The 19082-nt window shown below is 44.8% G+C and overlaps 1 protein-coding gene across 5 annotated transcripts in view; it reads right to left on the reverse strand.

The window, feature by feature from the left end:
- Positions 1-19082, reverse strand: part of SCUBE2 (signal peptide, CUB domain and EGF like domain containing 2) — a 78609-nt gene that overhangs the window by 23128 nt on the left and 36399 nt on the right. For 2 of the 5 annotated variants that reach the window (XM_066250917.1, XM_066250913.1), the window contains exons 11-16: positions 17940-18062; positions 17408-17524; positions 17082-17168; positions 15259-15363; positions 12957-13112; positions 12368-12574 (exon numbers count right to left, since the gene is read on the reverse strand). In XM_066250917.1, the coding sequence (XP_066107014.1) occupies positions 12368-12574; positions 12957-13112; positions 15259-15363; positions 17082-17168; positions 17408-17524; positions 17940-18062 (795 nt within the window). Of the gene's footprint in view, positions 1-12367; positions 12575-12956; positions 13113-15258; positions 15394-17081; positions 17169-17407; positions 17525-17939; positions 18063-19082 lie in introns of all 5 variants that reach the window. The other 3 variants (XM_066250916.1, XM_066250914.1, XM_066250918.1) reach the window with 3 other exon arrangements.

Below are 19082 nucleotides of genomic sequence, written 5' to 3' on the forward strand. Positions count from 1 at the left end.
ACTGTCATGAAAACTAGCAGAAAGTAAAGCAAAGGCCTAGGCGCCTGGAACCCCTTTAGCCCAAGCCTTTTCCATTTGTGGGAGTTGTTTTCAAAACACTCATGCACCCAAAGGGAAGGCGCCCATCTTACCGCAACAACTGCAACAGCCCCGTTAATTATAACATAAGAGTCAGATCAGCGTGGCCTGTTCCATCCCAGTTCTTCTGGCAGAAAACAATGACCCTGTTTCTCACTGAAAAAAGGAACTAGTTGGGCTCCTGCTGCTCTGGGTGTCCAGTATTCCTTAGAATTATTTAACAACCACCCACCTCAAAGACTTTTCAAGATTACATTTGGAGAAGCCTCACAATATCCCAGATCTATTGCAATTTCTCAACTGAGCGAAGGGCTGAGGAATGCCCCGTTGGCCTGCCCTGTGGAAAAGGGGCTGCCAGCTCTTTCCTCTTCCAGTGAGAGACCTGCTTCACAAAAGCAAACTCGCACGGTCACTCCCAGTTTCCATTTTCCTTCCAGAGAGAAAGACCTATGGACATCATTCATGCCAAGCACCTTCCACATTAATTAATTTATTTTTACAAGGTAAACACTGCCAAACACTGAAAAGTGATTCTGAAATGTCATGAAGAGCCACCTGCAAACGGCTCTGGGCAAACATGCTGGAGATCTGGCCTGGAGAGACCTCGCTCACGTTCCGGTCAGCTCCTTTCTCCTCCGGCAGCCAGCTTGTTTTGTGGCTGCAGACAAAGGAGTCAATTGCTCCCAGAACACTTCGTGATCAGAGCAAAGCTTTTGTGTGTCTTCAGTGACCATTAAAATCCCATTCTCAAATCCTGCACAGCTGTCTTCTCCCTCTCTTTAAAAAAATAATACAAGAAAGCTTTTCTGATGCAAAAGTGAGAGACCAGAGGGACCAGGGTTAATGGCGACAAAGAGACCTGAAGGCTTGCCCTCTTTTCATCACTACCGCCTTTGAGTATTTCGGCCTGTGGACAAACACTATGGTGCCTCTGCAGCTAAGATGGTGAGCCTAATAAAAGAGGTCACTCTCTAGCATCTGACTATTTTCTTAAGAATCAGGCCTTGACTTCTGAAGTAAAGCTACAAGCAGCCCACAGGGGTTTCCAGGGTGTCCTGGAGCCATGCTTTGTCACAGCTCAGGGCAGAGAGAGCTCTAAGCAGTGCTGTGGCCTCAGGATCCTAGTTCAGAACCACCTTTAAGTAAGATTTGCAGGATAACAGGAGCTGAGAGGTTGACTCGTCATGTCTGTCCGGGCTTTGGGTGTGTGCTCAGGTTTACAATTTGAAAACAGTCTTCAAGTTGGGGCAGAGAGACGGGCTCAGCTTGCCGCCTTCCTTGCTGGTTCCCCACGCTTGCTATGTTCTCTTCATGCCTGGCTAACAAGGGCTGAGGTTTCACTGCCTCTGGAGTGCCTCTTTTGCCTTCAATTTAAGTATTTCCCCAAAGATTTGCCCTTTGCCCTCTTTTCTTTTCATGTTGGCAACTATCCATGGGATTTCATTTGCTGCCACTCCAAAGAGTCATTTCCTCTTTCATTCAATTAAATACTCACTGAGCAAAGACTCTGAGCCGGGCACTGTTCTGGGAGCTGGAGACACAGCAGAGAAGATAGGCATGGCCCTGCCCTAACAGGGCTCTCATTCAAGTGAAGAATACAGACAATAAACGAGCAAGCAAATGGGTACATAGTAGAATGCTAACCAGCAGTAAGTGTGACGGAGAAAACCACAGGGGAGGAGGGGAAGACACGAAGTAGTGGCGGTGATGTCTGTGTGTTTGCCATCTTGAAAGAATAGCCAGGAAAGGCCTCTCTGAGCAGCGATCAGAGGAAATAGAGCCGCAAAGGCATGGCCTGAGAGCAAAAAGGCCAGTCAGCAGTAATGCAGTGAAAGGGGCAGGGTGATGACAGGAGATGAATTTTAAAAAGCAAGCAAGGGCTGTATCTCATAGGTTCTCAAAAATCATGATAAGGAAATTAGATCTTACTCTACATGTGTTGAAGATTTGGATGGGGGAGTGACATGTTTTTAAAAGATATTCTGGCTACTGCTTGGCAAACACACTAAAGGCAGGCAAGGGTAAGGAGAATAATTCAGAGTCTATCACAGCAGACTGGACAGGAGAGACAGTGCTTTGGAGCAGAGTGGTAATCACAGAGGAAGAGAAAAATAGTCCAATTTGGGATCTCATCGGAAGGCAGAGCTGGCAGGATTTGCTGATGGATTGGATGGGGAGCATAACAAGATGAGGGGTCAAGAAGGCACAGAGGTGTCCAACTTGAGCAACTGGGTAGACAGAAGTGCCACTTATGAGAGAAGGGAGAAGCAGGTTTTATTTAGAGAGGAAGGGGTAAAATATTTTGTTTAGATACAGGGAGCTTGAGCTGTTTGTTCACCATGCAACTTTGATCTTAAAAAGGCATTGTTTGTATTGCTGATCTTCAAGGTAGAATATTAAAGCTCAGGGGTTTACAAGATGATCTACTGAGTATGGGCAAAACCTTTTCACATCTATGTAAATTAATTTTTACCTCAAAAGTATTTAAAAAGAAAGGTTCACTGGTTGAGTAAATGGCATCAGATCGGCCCCTCAGCCAGTACACAACTCCGTGACTCACAGACACATGTGGAGACACAGCCTTTTCAGAACAAAGCGGGCATTCCGCACTCTGGGGGTGGGAGGTACTGAGTCACTTCTTTTCAACATATTGAGAAAAACTACAGTTTAACTGTGTCTGATAGAATAGATTTCCTAATTTCTATCTAGTTTCAACCAAAGTGTCACAACATTGGAAGCACTTTGAATGAATCCTGTGGAAACTGCAACAAAGGTAGAGCCAATGATGTAAGCACAGCTGGCACAATGATGTAAGCACAGGGAGGTGCCAGGGCTGGCACGGGTTGTGCCCATAGTACTCGCTCTTTGTCAAAACACATCATGAGATAAAAATGGTAATGATTTAATCAGATCTAACAACAGTAGAGCCAAAATACTAGCGATTAACAAAAAGACTGTGGGAAAAATGGAGTTATGACCACTCCTGTTAACAATGAACCTTGCCAAATTGTGAATATGGTACCTTAAGGAACTAGAGACAGATACTGATCATTTTTGTTTATTTAATGTGTGTCTCATACTTCTGTCTTTATAATGGATAGACTGTATTGATCAATAGTACAGTGTAATTTTTAAATAAGGAAACATTCATAAATTTAAAAATATTGTACTATGTGTATGTGTGTTCAACACCTCTAGAATAGAGAAATCCATCACTCCAAGAGAGGTCAGAGGGCAGTTCTGCAGTCACCAGTATGTGGTAGTATTTAAAGCTATGTACTGGATCAGGCCACCTAGGGAAGAGTGACGAGAGAGGAGGGGGATAGAGGACTAAGCCCTGGAAGACCTGATATTGAAAGATCAAAAAGTAGAGAAGAACCAGCATGGAAATTTTAAAAGGAGCAGTCATTGAGGCAGGAGGAGAAGAGAAGTATGTCTGAAACCCGTGAAAAGGAAGCATTTTCAGAAGGAGGGAATGATCAATGGTGTCTGAGTGAGTGCTGGCAACTGGACTTGTGTAGGGCCAGTGGTCACCACTGTGGCCTTGCAGGTTCCTATTGGCTTTGGGCAGACGGTAAAGGAACTGTGGAACCAGAAAATGGCGGGCCATTCTGTTTATTCAAGTCTGGTAATGGTGGATGAGCAAACAGGCAGGGAAAACCGCTTTTCCCTCTCTCAGGGCTCCCGAGCCCCAACCTCCTCCGGTCTCACCAGACTCCCAGCCCCCACCAGCCTCAGCACTCCCCAGCCAAACAGGCCAGGTGGAAATACCCCTTTTCTGGGCAACAACAGCAAACATGCAGCTCTCCCCAAAGCAGAGGCAGTCTGCAATTTGCAATCTGCCACCCTGAGGGCAAGCACCTGCAGCCTTCCATAGACTATACACACAGGGTGCTGCCCCGCGCCAATGCAAAATACCAGTGAGCAAACCTAACTCACTTGTTTTGCACTTGGAACACCTTGGTTTGCCCAACAACTTGGTAACATGGAGGTTGTTAGAAATCTTGAAAAAAGCAGTGTTAGTGGAGGAGGTTGATAATGAAAACCAGATTGGCTACAGTTGAGGAGAAAATTGGAAGTGAAGGAGCAAAGACAGTGAGTTTGGACAACTCTTCCAAAGAGTTTTGCTCCACATAGGTTCAAAGAATCTAGAGAGAAGCATGAAGTCAAACAAGGGTTTGTTTGTTTGTTTGTTTGTTTGTTTGTTTGTTTGTTATAAGACAGGAGATAGGCTTGTGTGCTGTTGGAAATGATCTAGTAGAAAAGGAGAATTTGGAGACAGGGGAGGGGGGTGTTAAGTGGAGACAATAGCACGAGCAGCATTCTTGAGGAGGTGAGAGAGAACGGGCTCCAAGCCCAAGTGGAGGTAGCTCTTGGCTTTCGGTAGGAGCATGGGTTATTCCTCCATGTTAACAGAAGGCAAGTCAGAACACCTGTGGACATACACAGTAGGGTTGGTCTGGACACTGAGAGTGACATTGTTTTCCTAGATTCCCAGACACCCATGGACATCTCTATCTGGAAGCCTAGACACAATTTAAATTCCATTTGCCCAAAGGCAACGCTTCTCTTTCTTTCCCTGCCCAGTCCTTCCCACCCCTCCGGCTTTACTCTTTATACAAACACATCTCTACTCTACCAATCACCAAGACTCCAACCCCTGGAACCCAAGCCACAGCTATGATTCCTGACTTCTCTCCTGCTCCATCAGTTGGCTACAACATCCTACATGTGTGTCCTTTTGTCCATCTTGTATTCTTCCTCCCTGTGGCACTAGGGTCATTTGATCCTCACCATTTCTTAGGCAAGTTACTGCAAAAACTTTCCAGCTATTTCCCTTGCCTTCTGTTCCTCCCTGCCTCGGCTCTGTTACACCATCAGATGCACCTTCCCAAAATGCTTCTCTGATTGGTTCTCTCTTGGGCTCCAAAACATCTTTGACTGAACTCCCCACACCTCTCTCAAAAAATCAGTCTTTAGTCTCCTTTTCTATATCTGGGTTCATCCTTTCTCATGCCCTTTCAAGAGCCTATTTTCTTCTGCTTTTCCTATAAATCTTTTCTGATTATTTCTTCTCCAGTGACCACATTCATCTATCTATTCAATAGGCTTTTTCTCACTGCCTCCTGCATATGAAACAGGGCTGGGTGGGGTGAGCAACACACGGGAAGTAAGTGTCAGGATCAGAAGCCATGTCAGAACTCTGCGTTCACCCAGCGCCTTCCTCTTCTCAGCCCCCCCGTTCAGTATATCACCAGATGCAGCTTATACTTCCTCATAAACATTTCTCTAGTCTGTTGCTTCTTTCCTACCTCATCTACAGTCTTCATGTTCTCAATATTTCTTAGGAGAAGCATTCAAAAGCTCCAAATTGTTTTTTCTGCCTCTAGGTCTTACCCCTAATCCTGTCAGAGAAATTTTTCTAGAGTACAGCTATGACCTGGATGCTCCCTGGCTAAATCCTCTCATGACACCTTGCCACCTAGAGATAAAATCAAGGCTCCTTAGCAACACATTCAAGGTCTCTTGTGAATTGCCACGCTTTCCCCACCAGCCTACCCCGCACTCCAGGCTTGGTAATACTAAAACGTCAGTAACCCCCTGTGCACATCATCTTCCTCATTCTCATTCCCCAGGGCTGTTCCTCTGTTTGAATATTCCTCTCCATTTCCAGGCCATAAGTGCATTCTTCAAAACTCATGTAGGCTTTCTCTCTATTGGAAGCTCTTGAACCGACCTGGGAGGGCTGAGTACAACTTGAGGGATGGTGTTGTATTCATCCAGGCCTCCTCAGCACCCACCACAGAGCTGGCCCATGGAGGGTTCTCTTTGGGGGTGCAATATGAACAAGATAATCACAGGGCACAGGCTGTACCCACAAGAGGTAAGAATTTTCAAATTGAAAGAGTTTGGAACATAGGCTTTTTTTTTTTCCTAAGTGAGAAGCTGGGGGAGGGGAGGAGGCAGACAGACAGACTCCCGCATGTGCCTGATCAGGATCCACGTGGCATGCCCACCAGGGGGCAATGCTCGGCCTCTCTGGGGCATCACTCTGCTGCAACCAGAGACATTCTAGCACCTGAGGTAGAGGCCATGGAGCCAACCTCAGCGCCTGGTCCAACTTTGCTCCAATGGAGCCTTGGCTGCTCGAGGGAAAGAGAAAGAGAAAGAGAAAGAAGGGGGGGAAAGAGTAGAGAAGCATATGGGGCCTGACCTGTGGTGGCGCAGTGGATAAAGCGTCGACCTGGAAATGCTGAGGTTGCCGGTTCGAAAACCTGGGCTTGCCTGGTCAAGGCACATATGGGAGTTGATGCTTCCTGCTCCTCCCCCCTTTCTCTCTCTCTCTCTCTCTCTCCCTCTCCTCTCTAAAATGAATAATAAAAAAAAAGATAGTGTCAAGTGAGAAGCAGTTGGGCACTTCTCCTGGGTGCCCTGGCTAGGAATCGAACCCGGGACTTTCACACACCGGGCAGATGGTCTACCCACTGAGCAAACCGGCCAGGGCAGGAACATAGGCTCTTAAGTCATATCTGGATTTGAATCCTTGGGAATCTGCCATTTACTCACTGGGTGACATCAGGTAAATAGCTTCCCTCTCTCTGCCTTACTTTGTAAAAAAGGCATGATTCTTCTTCCCACTTAAGTCTTAGCTAAAATGTCACCTACTCTGAGAGCCTTCCCTGAAAACCTGATGGAGAGTAACTCCTTATCCTCTCTGGCCTTCTCTGTTTTATTATCTTCATATCCCTTTTAGCTTCTGAAATTATCTTCTTCTTTATTTTTTTCTCCCAAGTGAGAGAAGGAGAGATAGAGTGACAGACTCCCACATGCTCCCTGACCGGGATCCACTCAGCAACCCTTGTCTGGGGCCAATGCTCTGCCCATGTGGGGTCATGCTCACAACAAAGCTATTTTTAGCACCTAAGGCAGAGGCTCCAAGGAGTCATCCTCAGTGTCCAGGGCTGATGTGCTTAAACCAATCAAGCCATGGCTGAGGGAGGGGAAGAGAGAGAGAGAGAGGAAGAGGAGGAGGAGGAATGGAGAAGCAGATGGTCACTTCTCCTATGTGCCCTGACCAGGAATCAAACCCTGGACTTCCACATGCTGGGCTAGCACTCTACCACTGAGCCAACTGACCAGGGCCTTTCTTTACTTTCTTATTGTCCCTCCCTCTCTGTTAGAATGTGAACTTCGTAAGAGCAGCCCTCTCACCTATTTTATTCTCATGCTTCATCCTAAATTCATAGAGTGGCACAGAATGGTATCTTGATAAATACTGGTTGAATTCATTTTTCTCAGCTGCTACAGAGGAAAGCTACAGATGTTAAAAGCAGAATTAAACTTTCCTATTCTCTCAAGAACCCAGGCACTAAAATACTTCCCAGTCTGCCAGCTGCTTGGATTGTGTCTTTAAAAAATTTCAGCAAATATCAAGAATAATCAAATACAAAATATATAATGCAGCAAGTATATTTCTTTTTTTTTTTTTCCTGAAGTGAGAAGTAGAGAGGCAGACAGATAGACTTCTGCATGTGCCTGACCAGGATCCACCCAGCAAGCCCACAAGGGGGCAATGCTTGGCCCATCTGGGGCATTGCTCCATTGCAACCGGAGCCATCCTCAGCGCCTGGGCCAACATTGTTCCACTGGACCTTGGCTGTGGGAGGGGAAGAGAGAAATAGAGAGAATGGAGAGGAAAAAGGGTGGATAAGCAGATAGGTGCTTCTCCTGTGTGTCCTGGCTGGAAATTGAACACAAGACTTCCACATGCCGGGCTGATGCTCTACCACTGAGCCAACCAGCCAGGGCTCAAAAGTATATTTCTTAAATATTTTTTCTTCATGAAAGAATAGATAGCTATGAATTTTTAAAAAGCTAGAAATCCATGTCATCATTAATTTTTCTTTGGCTATTAAGGACTTTATGAATTACTATGGAGTTTAGGAAATTTGTTCTTTGGAAAATATAACTGCTATTTTTTTTCCCCATCTTGCTAAAATTGATCACAGATGGTACAAAGGTCATCTGCAGAGCAAGCTGTCCCCAAAGTCCTTAAATGCCAAAATAATGAGACTTTACTATGTAAAAATGACTGTAAGAAAGTATTTAACTGGTCAGAAGTGGCTGTTCTTTAATGTAACATGGGACTTGAAATGTTATTTTTTAAATGATACTGGGAAAACAAACAATTCAATGGAAAAATAAGCAAAGAATATGGATATTCTCAAAAGAAGAAATCCAAAAGGCTATAGATATGTGACAACATGCTCAGTCTTACTAATAATAAAAGAAAAACAAGTTTAAATGACTTTGTTATTTTTGCTTATCAGATTTGCAAAAACAGAAAGATCAGTGATAGCTCAGCCATGTTAGTAATTATGTGGGGCCATAAACACTAAGATACAATGTTAGGGGGAGTTTAGTCAGCATGGTTTTGGAGGGTAATTTGGCAGTATCTATTAAAGTTTTAAATATGCATGTCCTTTGACCCAGCAGTTGTATTCTAAAAGCCTATCCTTCAAAATATTAGCCATATGCACAAAAGAATACTCATTGCAGCATTGTTTGTAATAGAAACTTATAAATAATTTAAACATTCACCAATAGGATGACAATAAATGGCTATTTAGTATAACTAATAAATAGTGGTACCTTAAAAAAGGACTAGGAAGCTTTAAAAGAAATAAGTTAGCTTCTCTGTTAGTGTGGAAAGATGTCACGATCTACTTTCCAGTTAACAACTACACATAGCACTATTCAAATTATATTCATATTTTTAAAATGTTTTTTCACACATAAACCTATAATCAATCATTTTTCAAGACAGCAGCCCAAATCGTCCTTTTTAAACATAAGTTGGAACTCTGTTACTCGTTTATTGGCTTAATTTCTCCAATTCGAAGTCACTGGTCCTCACCACCCTCTGCATTCCCCAGTGATGTGACCCTCAGCTACTGCTCTCACTTCTTCCTTTGCCCTGCCCTCAGCCCTCATCATCGCGGCCTTCTTTCACATGCTGCAGGGTTTTCTATTTGCGGATGTCTTTGGCTGGGACTTCTCCCAAACATCCCCATAGCTTACTTCCTCTGTTCCTTACATCTCTGCCCAAATGGCATTTTGCAAGACTAGAGTCCTTGACATACTCTATGTTTTGGGAAGTAAACACCTCCTCATCCTTTCCCTTTGCCCTGGCTCACTCTTTCTTTTTCTTTCTCTCTTTCTTTCTTTCTCTCTCTTTCTTTCTTTCTTTCTCTCTCTCTCTCTCTCTCTTCCTTCCTTCCTTCCTTCCTTCCTTCCTTCCTTCCTTCCTTCCTTCCTTCCTTCCTTTTTCTTTACAGAGACAGAGAGAGGGACAGATAGGGACAGACAGACAGGAAGGGAGAGAGATGAGAAGCATCAATTTTTCCTTGCAGCACCTTAGTTGTTCATCTCTTGCTTTCTCATATGTGCCTTGATGTGGGGGGGGGGGGGCTACAGCAGACCGAGTAACCCCTTACTCAAGCCAGCGACCTTGGGCCCAAGCTGGTGAGCCTTGCTCAAACCAGATGAACCTGTGCTCAAGCTGGCGACCTCGGGGTCTCAAACCTGGGTCCTCCACATCCCAGTCCAATGCTCTATCCACTGCGCCACTGCCTGGTCAGGCTGCGCTGGCACTTTCTATTCCCATTCCCTGCTTACCTGTTCTTCATACTCTTACCACCATCTGCTACATGGTTCATCTCACTGTTTATTGGATGGTGGTCTCCCTCCCTCCTTAGGCACTGTACACTGTGTGAGGGCTCAGCTTTCGCTATTTTCTTTCATTACTGGATTCTACCTCCAGTAGCACTTGGCATACAGTAGGTACTCATAAATATTTATTGACTAAATAAAATTTCAGTTTTATATGTGCGTAAAAACAGATTGGAAAAATACACAGCAAGTTATTGACAGTGAGTCCTGCTGGGAGTGGAACGGGGAGCTGATGGAGACTCTCACTTTTATCGTGTACATTTCTGTACCATTTGAAACATGTGTGATTTTAGTAATTAAAAACTAAATAAAAATATTTTAAAGGAAAAACATAATTGTCCCATGTTTACTTCTGGTGATTCAAAACACTTTTTTGAACTCTCTTCTGCAACACTAAAATTTCCAAAAAGAACTATCTTAGGCTTGTCTTTATGGTATGTACCACCCAGAGTTCAGAAAATACCAGTAAGCCTGGTGTTTATGAAGTTCTAACACTATTAAATATACCAGGAGTGTGAGACAAACAGATAGACACACACACACATACTCACAATGGTTTGCCTGTACCATCAGTCTGTTGGGTCAAAAGCCTTTCTAATTAACACACCTGACCACTCTTTACACCAATTTCCTCCTGCCAGCAGATGGAAGGATTCCCATGGGTATTTCTTTGTGCTGTTTCCTCGACATGGCAAAACCTTCAACATTGCTATAAAACATGGTAAACATGGTTTGGTCCCGTGTGGGCTACAGAACCCAACCATTGCTAGAGGGAGCTCTTGAGACAAGACACATTGCCTCCTTCAGCAACAAATCCAACCTCACTTAGCATGACAACCATTTCAGGACACATTCACACACACACAACACTGTCATAAGCCCCATACTGAGTGTCTTTTATAAGTTGTCATGGTCATGGGGCCTCTGTCCAGTAACTCCAGATGCTCATTCTTGAGCCTTTATTCCCAGGAGCGTACTCATAGGTGATTGGGAACATTCTCACTGGGAGTTGGTCCACAGGGCCCTTGACACTAGTTTTTCCTGAATTTTTAACTGCCCACAAAGGCTCCCTGGCGATCCTACCAGGCCTCTTCCTAGCAGGTAGCAAATGGGGAAAGAGGATGCAATTTAGCTCTGAGGGGCTAGAAGGACCAGCCTGCCCCTCCAGAGAGCTTCTGCAACTCACCCTGGGAAGTGGGGCAGCAACAGCCAACTCTCATCACTATTTTGGTACAAAAACTGGAACTCTTCGGGTTTTAAATGAGAACAAGCCAACCAGCTGTGTTGTTTTTACTTTTTTTTTTCTTTTTAAGAGAGTCAGCTGGAATAAAAGTCAAGACTATTTGAGAACCAGCCTCTGGTGAACAGTTACACTTGATTTTTTTACTATATTTTGGCAAAGCACAGATTTGGCTGTGGGACTATTTGCTGACAGTTCTCCCGAATGAGGACCCAAGGCTTCAGCTTTGCTTCTTCTTTATTTATTACTCCTTAGCTCACGCTTCATTTCGCGAGACTCGTGAATGTAATGACGTGTCAGAAAGGACATCAATTTATTCTGAAGGGGTCTGATTATCAAAATTCACCTTATTTGAGACCGGAGCATCGGCTTTGGGGCCCCCCATTAATGTGATCTTGAGCAAGAGAAATTACCCCCCTAAGCTCCAGTTTGTTCATCTGTTAAGTGGAGATAACAGCACCTACCTGGTGAGATTCCAGTTAGGATTAAGTAAGATAATACAGCTGCAGTGCTTGCATATAGCACTGTACTTGTGACAGGTGAGAACTCAATAAATCACCATTATTACTTTAAAGTGGGACTCAGTTTTCTCCATCTAAGACTTTTCAGATAGAATCTCCCATAATTTCCCAGAACAGTCTCTCAAAACAAACAGATCTCAAGACTGACCATCCTAGAATCTCTTACTCAGGTTCCTCTTGCCTGGAACTTTATCAGAGGAATAGAATTGATGTCGCTCAAATGCCAGATCTCAAATTTAATTCACACACACTAACATACATGAAATTGACTCTGCGAGAAACCTTGGGCTGAAACTCGGGGATCTCTAAGGCAGCTGACCAGCCCCCAGCATGGCCTCTGCACAAAATTGTGAACAGGAGATTGTTTATTGCCACCATCAGTTGAGCCAGAGAGAGATAAGTGGGCAACTGTGACTGTGGAGTGTGCAGAAAGTTCATGGTGCCTTATACCTGCAATCTTACACCAGCCGGGCAACCATAGTCATCTGAAGACCACTGTCCTCAGACCCTTAAAGGGCAACACTCCCTCTTTTCATCAACGCTGCCTCTTCCTTTCTGTCCCTCAATTCAGCAAATATTTATTAAATGTCCACTGCAAGCCGGGCATGATTGGCAGGTGCTGGGGAGCTCCTGGTTCAGCAGACATGACAGACAGCACAAAATGAGTGGAAGTCTGGGTGTTCTGCAGAGTGAGCCCAGAGAGGGGAAAATGGGCCAGACTTTTGGTTACCCTTAGTGTTTACAGAGCAGAAGACAGTTCTGTTAGCAAGAATGTCCTGGCCAGCAGGCCACTCACCACATTGGTTTCCTACATGGCTTTGGCCCAGTCCGCAGGACTCTGTCCGGCGTTCAGATGCTCTGGGAGACTTTTTAACCACTTCGAGGTCCATGCCCGAGAGCTGGAGGTGGAACTGTTCCCTGTGGACCGCCTTCCGGAGCGTGCGGATGGCCTTCCGAAGCCTCTTCTCTGTTCGCTTTACGATGCAGCTCAGATCGCAAGAGGCTGCAGAAACAAGAGGGACGGCCGAGGGGAGGACGTCAGGCTGCAGCAGGTGAGGATGATCAGGCCGACTGCAGGACCCTTCCCCACCCACCGTTCCCTGTGGCCACGGTGGGGAGAGACCTGGGACGGAGCACCGAGCAGGTTGGACAGTATTCAATACCAACAAGAAATTTGTTGACCAAATGGTAGCTTTGGGTTTTCATGAAGCAAATTAAATCATAGGGTGCCAGACCAATCCAGTTTAGTTTGGGGTGAAAAAAAAAACAGGAGATACTTCAGTGGTTGCACAACCCTCCACCCCAAGAATGATGAAAAGTGAAAGGCAAAGGAATAAGGAGCAAGCTGTGAGAAGCCTGGCACCGTGGACTGTTTTCAAACCAACCTGTCACCTCCTTTTGGTTAGTCTCAAGCTCAAACTCAACAGTGATTAACATTTCCACAGCGGCGCTGGGCCGGCCTGGGGCTCCCGGGACTTGCTTGCCGGAGCTGCATGTAAGGTTTGCGTAGCGGAAGCTCTCTTTTACTGAGCTGTGCTTCTCTGTATGAAGAAACAAAATTATCGGAAGCCAAATCCTGGCAAAGGACTCAGCTGAACATTCGCTAGAGCTCAGTAAACATTTCATTAAAATGATTCTTGAGGGACTAAATGATTATTAACTCCAGATGCCAAGACGTGCTTGGAGCATGATGACATTTTGATTTTGAAAGGACAGTATTGCCTCCTGAATAACTTGATGATTTAGTGCTTGAAAATTATTTGCATAGATAAGTGCTGAGTGTTTTCAACTGACCAGCCACATATGCGGCAGGCAGGAACCAAGGTCTTCTTGCCTTCCTGACTGATGGTTTGCTAAGGTGCACTCCCGGCCTCACACTTGGATTCCTTGAAGATGGACTATGATTTGCCAAGCAGGGGCTGACGCTTCCAATAAGGAATGAACACAGGAGTGAAAGGAAATTGACTCCTGCTTTTAGGCAAACTGACCCAGAAGTAATTCCACCCCAAAGGGAAAGCTGGAAACCACATCAACAGTGACATCTCGTTTTGAAATAACCAAGAACAACATATGGCACAAAGAATCAACAGAGCCAAACAGTATCCTGAAGGCATCTAGGATGGGAAGGAAAGAGTTGGGTAAGGCAGGGCTTTGCACATCCCTATGCCTGACTTTGGCCGTCACCCCTCCCCCCATGGCTTCCAGTGAATCTTTTAACTAATGATTGTTAACCCGAACCAAAGAGCTGGTCCACATGTCATCCACACAAACGATCTGTCTCTATTTTAAAATTTTGCCTTATTGAACTGATGTATCATCTGTATTGTATTCTTTCTTTAACATTACAAGGATGTTCAAAGCTTAACAGTTCCATCAGGGGTCAAAGGAAGAAGTAGGCCTATTAAATTTGCCCTCTACAGATTTTGCCTAAGATCTATCTGACTTTTTCAAAAGGTTAACTTTAAATCTCAGAGTAAACAGATGTTCATTTTGAAGCTTTCTCCCTTTCAATTTTCCCATATCTTTTTTTTAACTTTTTTTATTTTGAAATAAGTTTAGATTTACAGGAAAATTGCTAAGATAGTACTGAGAGTTTTCATATTTTTTCACTGAGTTTTCCCTGATGTTAACTAACATCTCCCATTAACACAAACATTTGTCAAAAGTAAGAAATTAACATGAGTACAACACCATTAAGTAAACCAAAGACCAAATTCATTGTTAAATAATGCTTTTTACTTCTGATCTAAAAGTATAAATGACCACTGTGAAGAATTTGGAAAAATACAGAAAAAAAAATCAGAATCTTCCATCATCCTCCCACAGATATAACTATTACAAATGATTTGGTGACTTTTTTTTTCTTTCCTATCTATCCTTTTTCTTTTACACAATTTGGGTTGTATTAGATATACAAAATGTTACTCTCCCTTTTTCCTTCTTAGCATTGAAACAAGAACACTTTCCTATGTCATTAAACATTTATTCATCAATTCAACATAATGTTTCCTTACATGGAGGTACCAAAATTAATCTTGGTTAGTTATTTAAAATAGCAACCCAAAGTAACGACAGTGAGCTTTATGTTTATTCGTTTGTATGATTTGTTAGAGGGTAGACTGGGGAAAGGAGCCTCCTTAATACTTGAATTCTGATTTTTTTTTTAAATCTCCAAGATTTTATGAAACAACACTGGCCGTGTGAGCTGGGGCAGAGAGGAGCACTGGGTTCTGCTCTTGTCAATAAGGCCAGTTGGATGGCATTTGTTCTGTTGAAGCCTCCAAACACTAGATCAGCAGGGAAGCTGAATTTTACATCTTTGTTCATCAAACACTATACTTTCTAAGCCAAGCCTTTTTTCATTTCCTTGGCTTATATTTCAAACAAACTTGAAGACAGAGAACATTTAACCCACTATGACCACAAAGTGCTAGTGCATCTGAAAGCCCTGTGGATTCCTGCGAAGCCACTGGTTTCCCCAGAGCTCTACCACCTGTACCCGCAAAAGAAGCTCTGAAGTCTAACCCCAGAACTACCCGGGATGCTAGGCGAGGCTCCTCTTCCTCCTGTGAAGAGAGTCCTTTGGAGATTCTGAACTGTTTGACCGCCTCTGACGGGCTTGAGCTTGGTCCAGCCCCTGTCCCAACATGCAGGCAAGCTCCCTGCACTAGCCATCTGATTCCATACCTGGTAGTTCTGGTCGCAGACCCTCAGGAAACAGCTCAGCCTTTTTCAAACTACACTTGCCTTCATTAAGCTTAAAGGTTACACTTGTCCTGACGGTGGCGACATCTTCAGAAAGAAATAAGTGAGAGATGTTACCTTCAGAGGCAAAGGAATGGAAACACCAGGTAGGCAACGGCGAACTATCCATTGGCTGGATCCCACCACACACTGTATACCCTGAGCCCCTCTCTTACCCTGAGACCAAGATCATGGGGTTTGGATCATGGAGTGCCCATCACCCTGGGACTGGGGACACCAGGAGCCTCCTGAGAGCTACACTTATTCCTCCATCTGAGGTGAATCAAGTGCTCAAATACAACAAAGGGAGGGCCCTAAACAACCTCAACAGTGACATAAAATATGAGATCATTTTTGTGCCTTCCAAAGCTAGAAGACCCAAATCCCCTAGTTCAAATTTAGACAAGACTGCTGAGGAAAATGAGGAAGAGCAGAGTCCCCTAAATAAGTCTGTCCTGGGGGGGACAGAGCTGAGGGAGCCACCAGACCAGACAAAATGGCACTCCCTCACCGTGGCTAGGATTCTCAGGATCTGAAAGGCCCACCTTGAGGGCCTCCTGTGCAAAATTCTGCTCTCCTCCTACGGTCAGTCTTAACCATATGTTAAGCTCTGGAGCCAATGACCAGGATTCAAACTCTAGCTCTTCATCTTGTGATGAGAACTTAATCTCCCCAGATCACAGTTTTCTCATCTATAAAATAGACGTAATTAGGGAACCTACATTACCAGGCTATTGTGAGGATTAAATGACATAATGCAAAAAGAAAAAAGAAAAAAAGGACAGAGTAAGAACTGCATAACTGTTAACTATCTGCTTGCCCATCCTTGGGGTGCCCTAAATCTCCGAGTGACCATCCCTGAGGGATTTGGTGAAACAGACCATGATGTCTGCTCTGCCTGGGTCCAAACATCGGGCAAGAGGAGCAGTAAAGGATAACGCTTAGACTCTGGATTCAGACTGCCTGGTTAAAATCTTGGCCCCACTATTTCTTAACTGAGCCACTTTGGGTACATTATTTCGCCTCTCGGAACCTCAGCTTCTTCATCTGGTTAATGAGGATAATAGTAAAATTGTCCCAGAGGGTTGAAATGTGGATTAAATCAGCTAGTACATGCAATATAGTGGCTGGGCATATTTGAACTGTTCGACCAATATATACAAGCTGTTATTATCCTGCTTTGGGTTTCTAACTTTGCCCATATGTGTAATATAAACACAAAGGACCATTTCTTCATTCAGATGTTCTCATGACATAATTGCAGAGATGTCTACATCTGGGAGGACGAGGCTTCCTAAAAGCTTTAAATTTCATTTTTCACCTTTTGACAAAGCAGAAAGGGTTGAGGGTCCTTTTCCTGGACAGAATTCTTGCTCTTTCATCATACCCATGGCTATCTGCACCAACGCCATGTGCCCTGGGCATACGTTTCCGGCTGGGCCTTTGAGGTGTTGTAGGGTACAGGGAGTCTGGGAGACCTGAGTCTCCTGATCCTGGAGCTCTGTGGGCCTCTGCCCAATATGATGAGCCACCAGGGCTGAACACGGAGCCCCCCAACACACAGTAGACACTGGGTGGGTGTCTGTCACACGGTAAGTCAGATTTCAGGCACCGAGGCTGCAGGCAAGAACACCCCAGAACATGCTAACAGTATTGCGGAGATAAAGAGAAAAGCAAACAAAGCCAGCACCCAGGAACAGCATCCCGACAATGAAGCCCACTGAACACAGTGGGCTCCAAAGAGGACACGCAGACTTGGTAATTACCCCTGAAAGCAGAGTCATTTGACTTTTGCTGTTTGTTCCTGAGAGGAGAGGAAGAGCCGCAGATGATAGAGTAGGCGTCTTGCAGTCCTGACAGACAGAATGTGGATTGTCAACACATAAACAAGGCCACAGTTTCTCCTGGTAGCAGCTAAAATCACCCCCACCCGCACTCCACAGAAACCACGGGAAAAACACCTCGCATGTGGGGTCTGAAAATGCTGGCCTCTGGTGATCAGGGGGAAGCCCTCTGAGAGTATCTAACACCAACGGCCAGGAAGGCCTGGCCTTGGCATGAGGACCTGCCCCAGGATCTGGGGCCCACTCACCTGAAGAGAGGCGAATGCCAGAGAGACATCTGAGGAAGCACCTGTCTCCTCTGCCACTCCTACCGCAACGCAGGGATACGTGGGGTGACACACTAGTGGGCAGGACCCCCTTCACTTCTATACAGGACAAAATACAGACACTTACAGAAAGAGAAGGACACTTTCAGGTGTGACAAGGATGGCTGGGTCCCATGCAACAAAGGCCCCAAGAAAAAAACAAAAGCAGAGCTGACACCCAGCATAGAACACAAGTCACCTTTTCCCACCAAAATAAAAGAACTACACCTATGCTAGGTTTTTTAATGCAGAAAAGCAATCAGAAAAACAGAAGCTAGCTCCAACCTATGCAAAAGCACAGAAGGAAACACCAAAGATTCTGCAAAGTATCTCCTGTTTTTAAACTATTTAAAGCGTGGCTGCTATAGCTGAGGGGAGGGACGGTCAGCCTCACTCGGGGTCCAATCAGACGTGGGAGAGGGCAGCTGGGCCAGTGGGGAGCCTGCTGGCTGAGGCTGAGCCACGTGCTCCTTACCCACACAGTCCTTTTTATTCCAATGGAGCTTGTATGCAGAGTGGCACTGGCATTCGTAGCTGCCCACCGTGTTCACACAGATCTGCTGACAGCCTCCGTTGTTGATGCTGCACTCGTTGGTGTCTGGGGGAACAAAACACGCTCCTGTCACAGCAGCCCATCACTGACCTGGCAGACACTATCCTTCCCTTGAGGAAGGAGCAGGAGGGGAGTCACATGGCTGAAACTCACTAAACAAAGGAAAGATGCTGACTGCCTTTAGGATGTGTACTTGGCACCTGCGGACCCCACTCTCCACTCAGTGGATTGCCTGGCATGAGCCTCACCGGGACAGCTGCATGTTTTGTTCTTGAACAGACCATTCCCTGTTAGGGACACTCAGAAAAGTTACACCACTTTCAGACATCCAAACTCAGATGCTGCACAGGCCTCTAATTTAAAACTCCCCCACCCGCCTGAGCTATACGCCAAAGGAGACAGACAGAATTAAGACTCTCCACTTGACAGTTTATGTAGTCAAAGTACAGAGAAGGAAAATGACTTGCACTAATCTCCATCAACCTGAGACTGAGTCCAGGTCAAAGGTGGCCCAGCCTAAAACCCAGTACACGTCTGTAGTTAAGGCACATGCCCTGGGGGTTTCCTGATGGGCTGGAAGAGTATGTTCTATGTTCTTAACCATGCCAACACTATCTTAGAAAGGAGAAGAGAATTGTTTTCTAGAAATATTAGCTTTATTTAATTTCAGTAAAAATTTTATATTCATTACTTGTTTCGATTTGTTTTTAAAACAGTTTTAATATTAAAATTTTTTTTGAAATCATGAAAAAAAAAGTAAAGGAGAAGAGAGATAACACTATCTATAGCGAATCAGTACTGTCCATGCTTCTGAAGCACAGGACACAAGGATTGGGCAGAAAGTATTTAGGCCAGTGGTTCCCAAATCCTCAGATCCTCAAAATCACCTTGGAAGCCCCAGATAGTCTGAGTCAGAACCTGAATCGGTATTCTCAAGGATTGCTGAATGAACCCAGTGATCAGGGGAGCAGAATGGGAGTCACTTGCTGCCAAATCTGATTTATGCCATAGTCTACTTGACCAGAAGGACAAATGACATCAGAACATGTTGCTCCATGGGCACAG

Source organism: Saccopteryx bilineata, chromosome 1 (genome assembly GCF_036850765.1).
Source record: "Saccopteryx bilineata isolate mSacBil1 chromosome 1, mSacBil1_pri_phased_curated, whole genome shotgun sequence".
NCBI lineage: Eukaryota > Metazoa > Chordata > Mammalia > Chiroptera > Emballonuridae > Saccopteryx > Saccopteryx bilineata.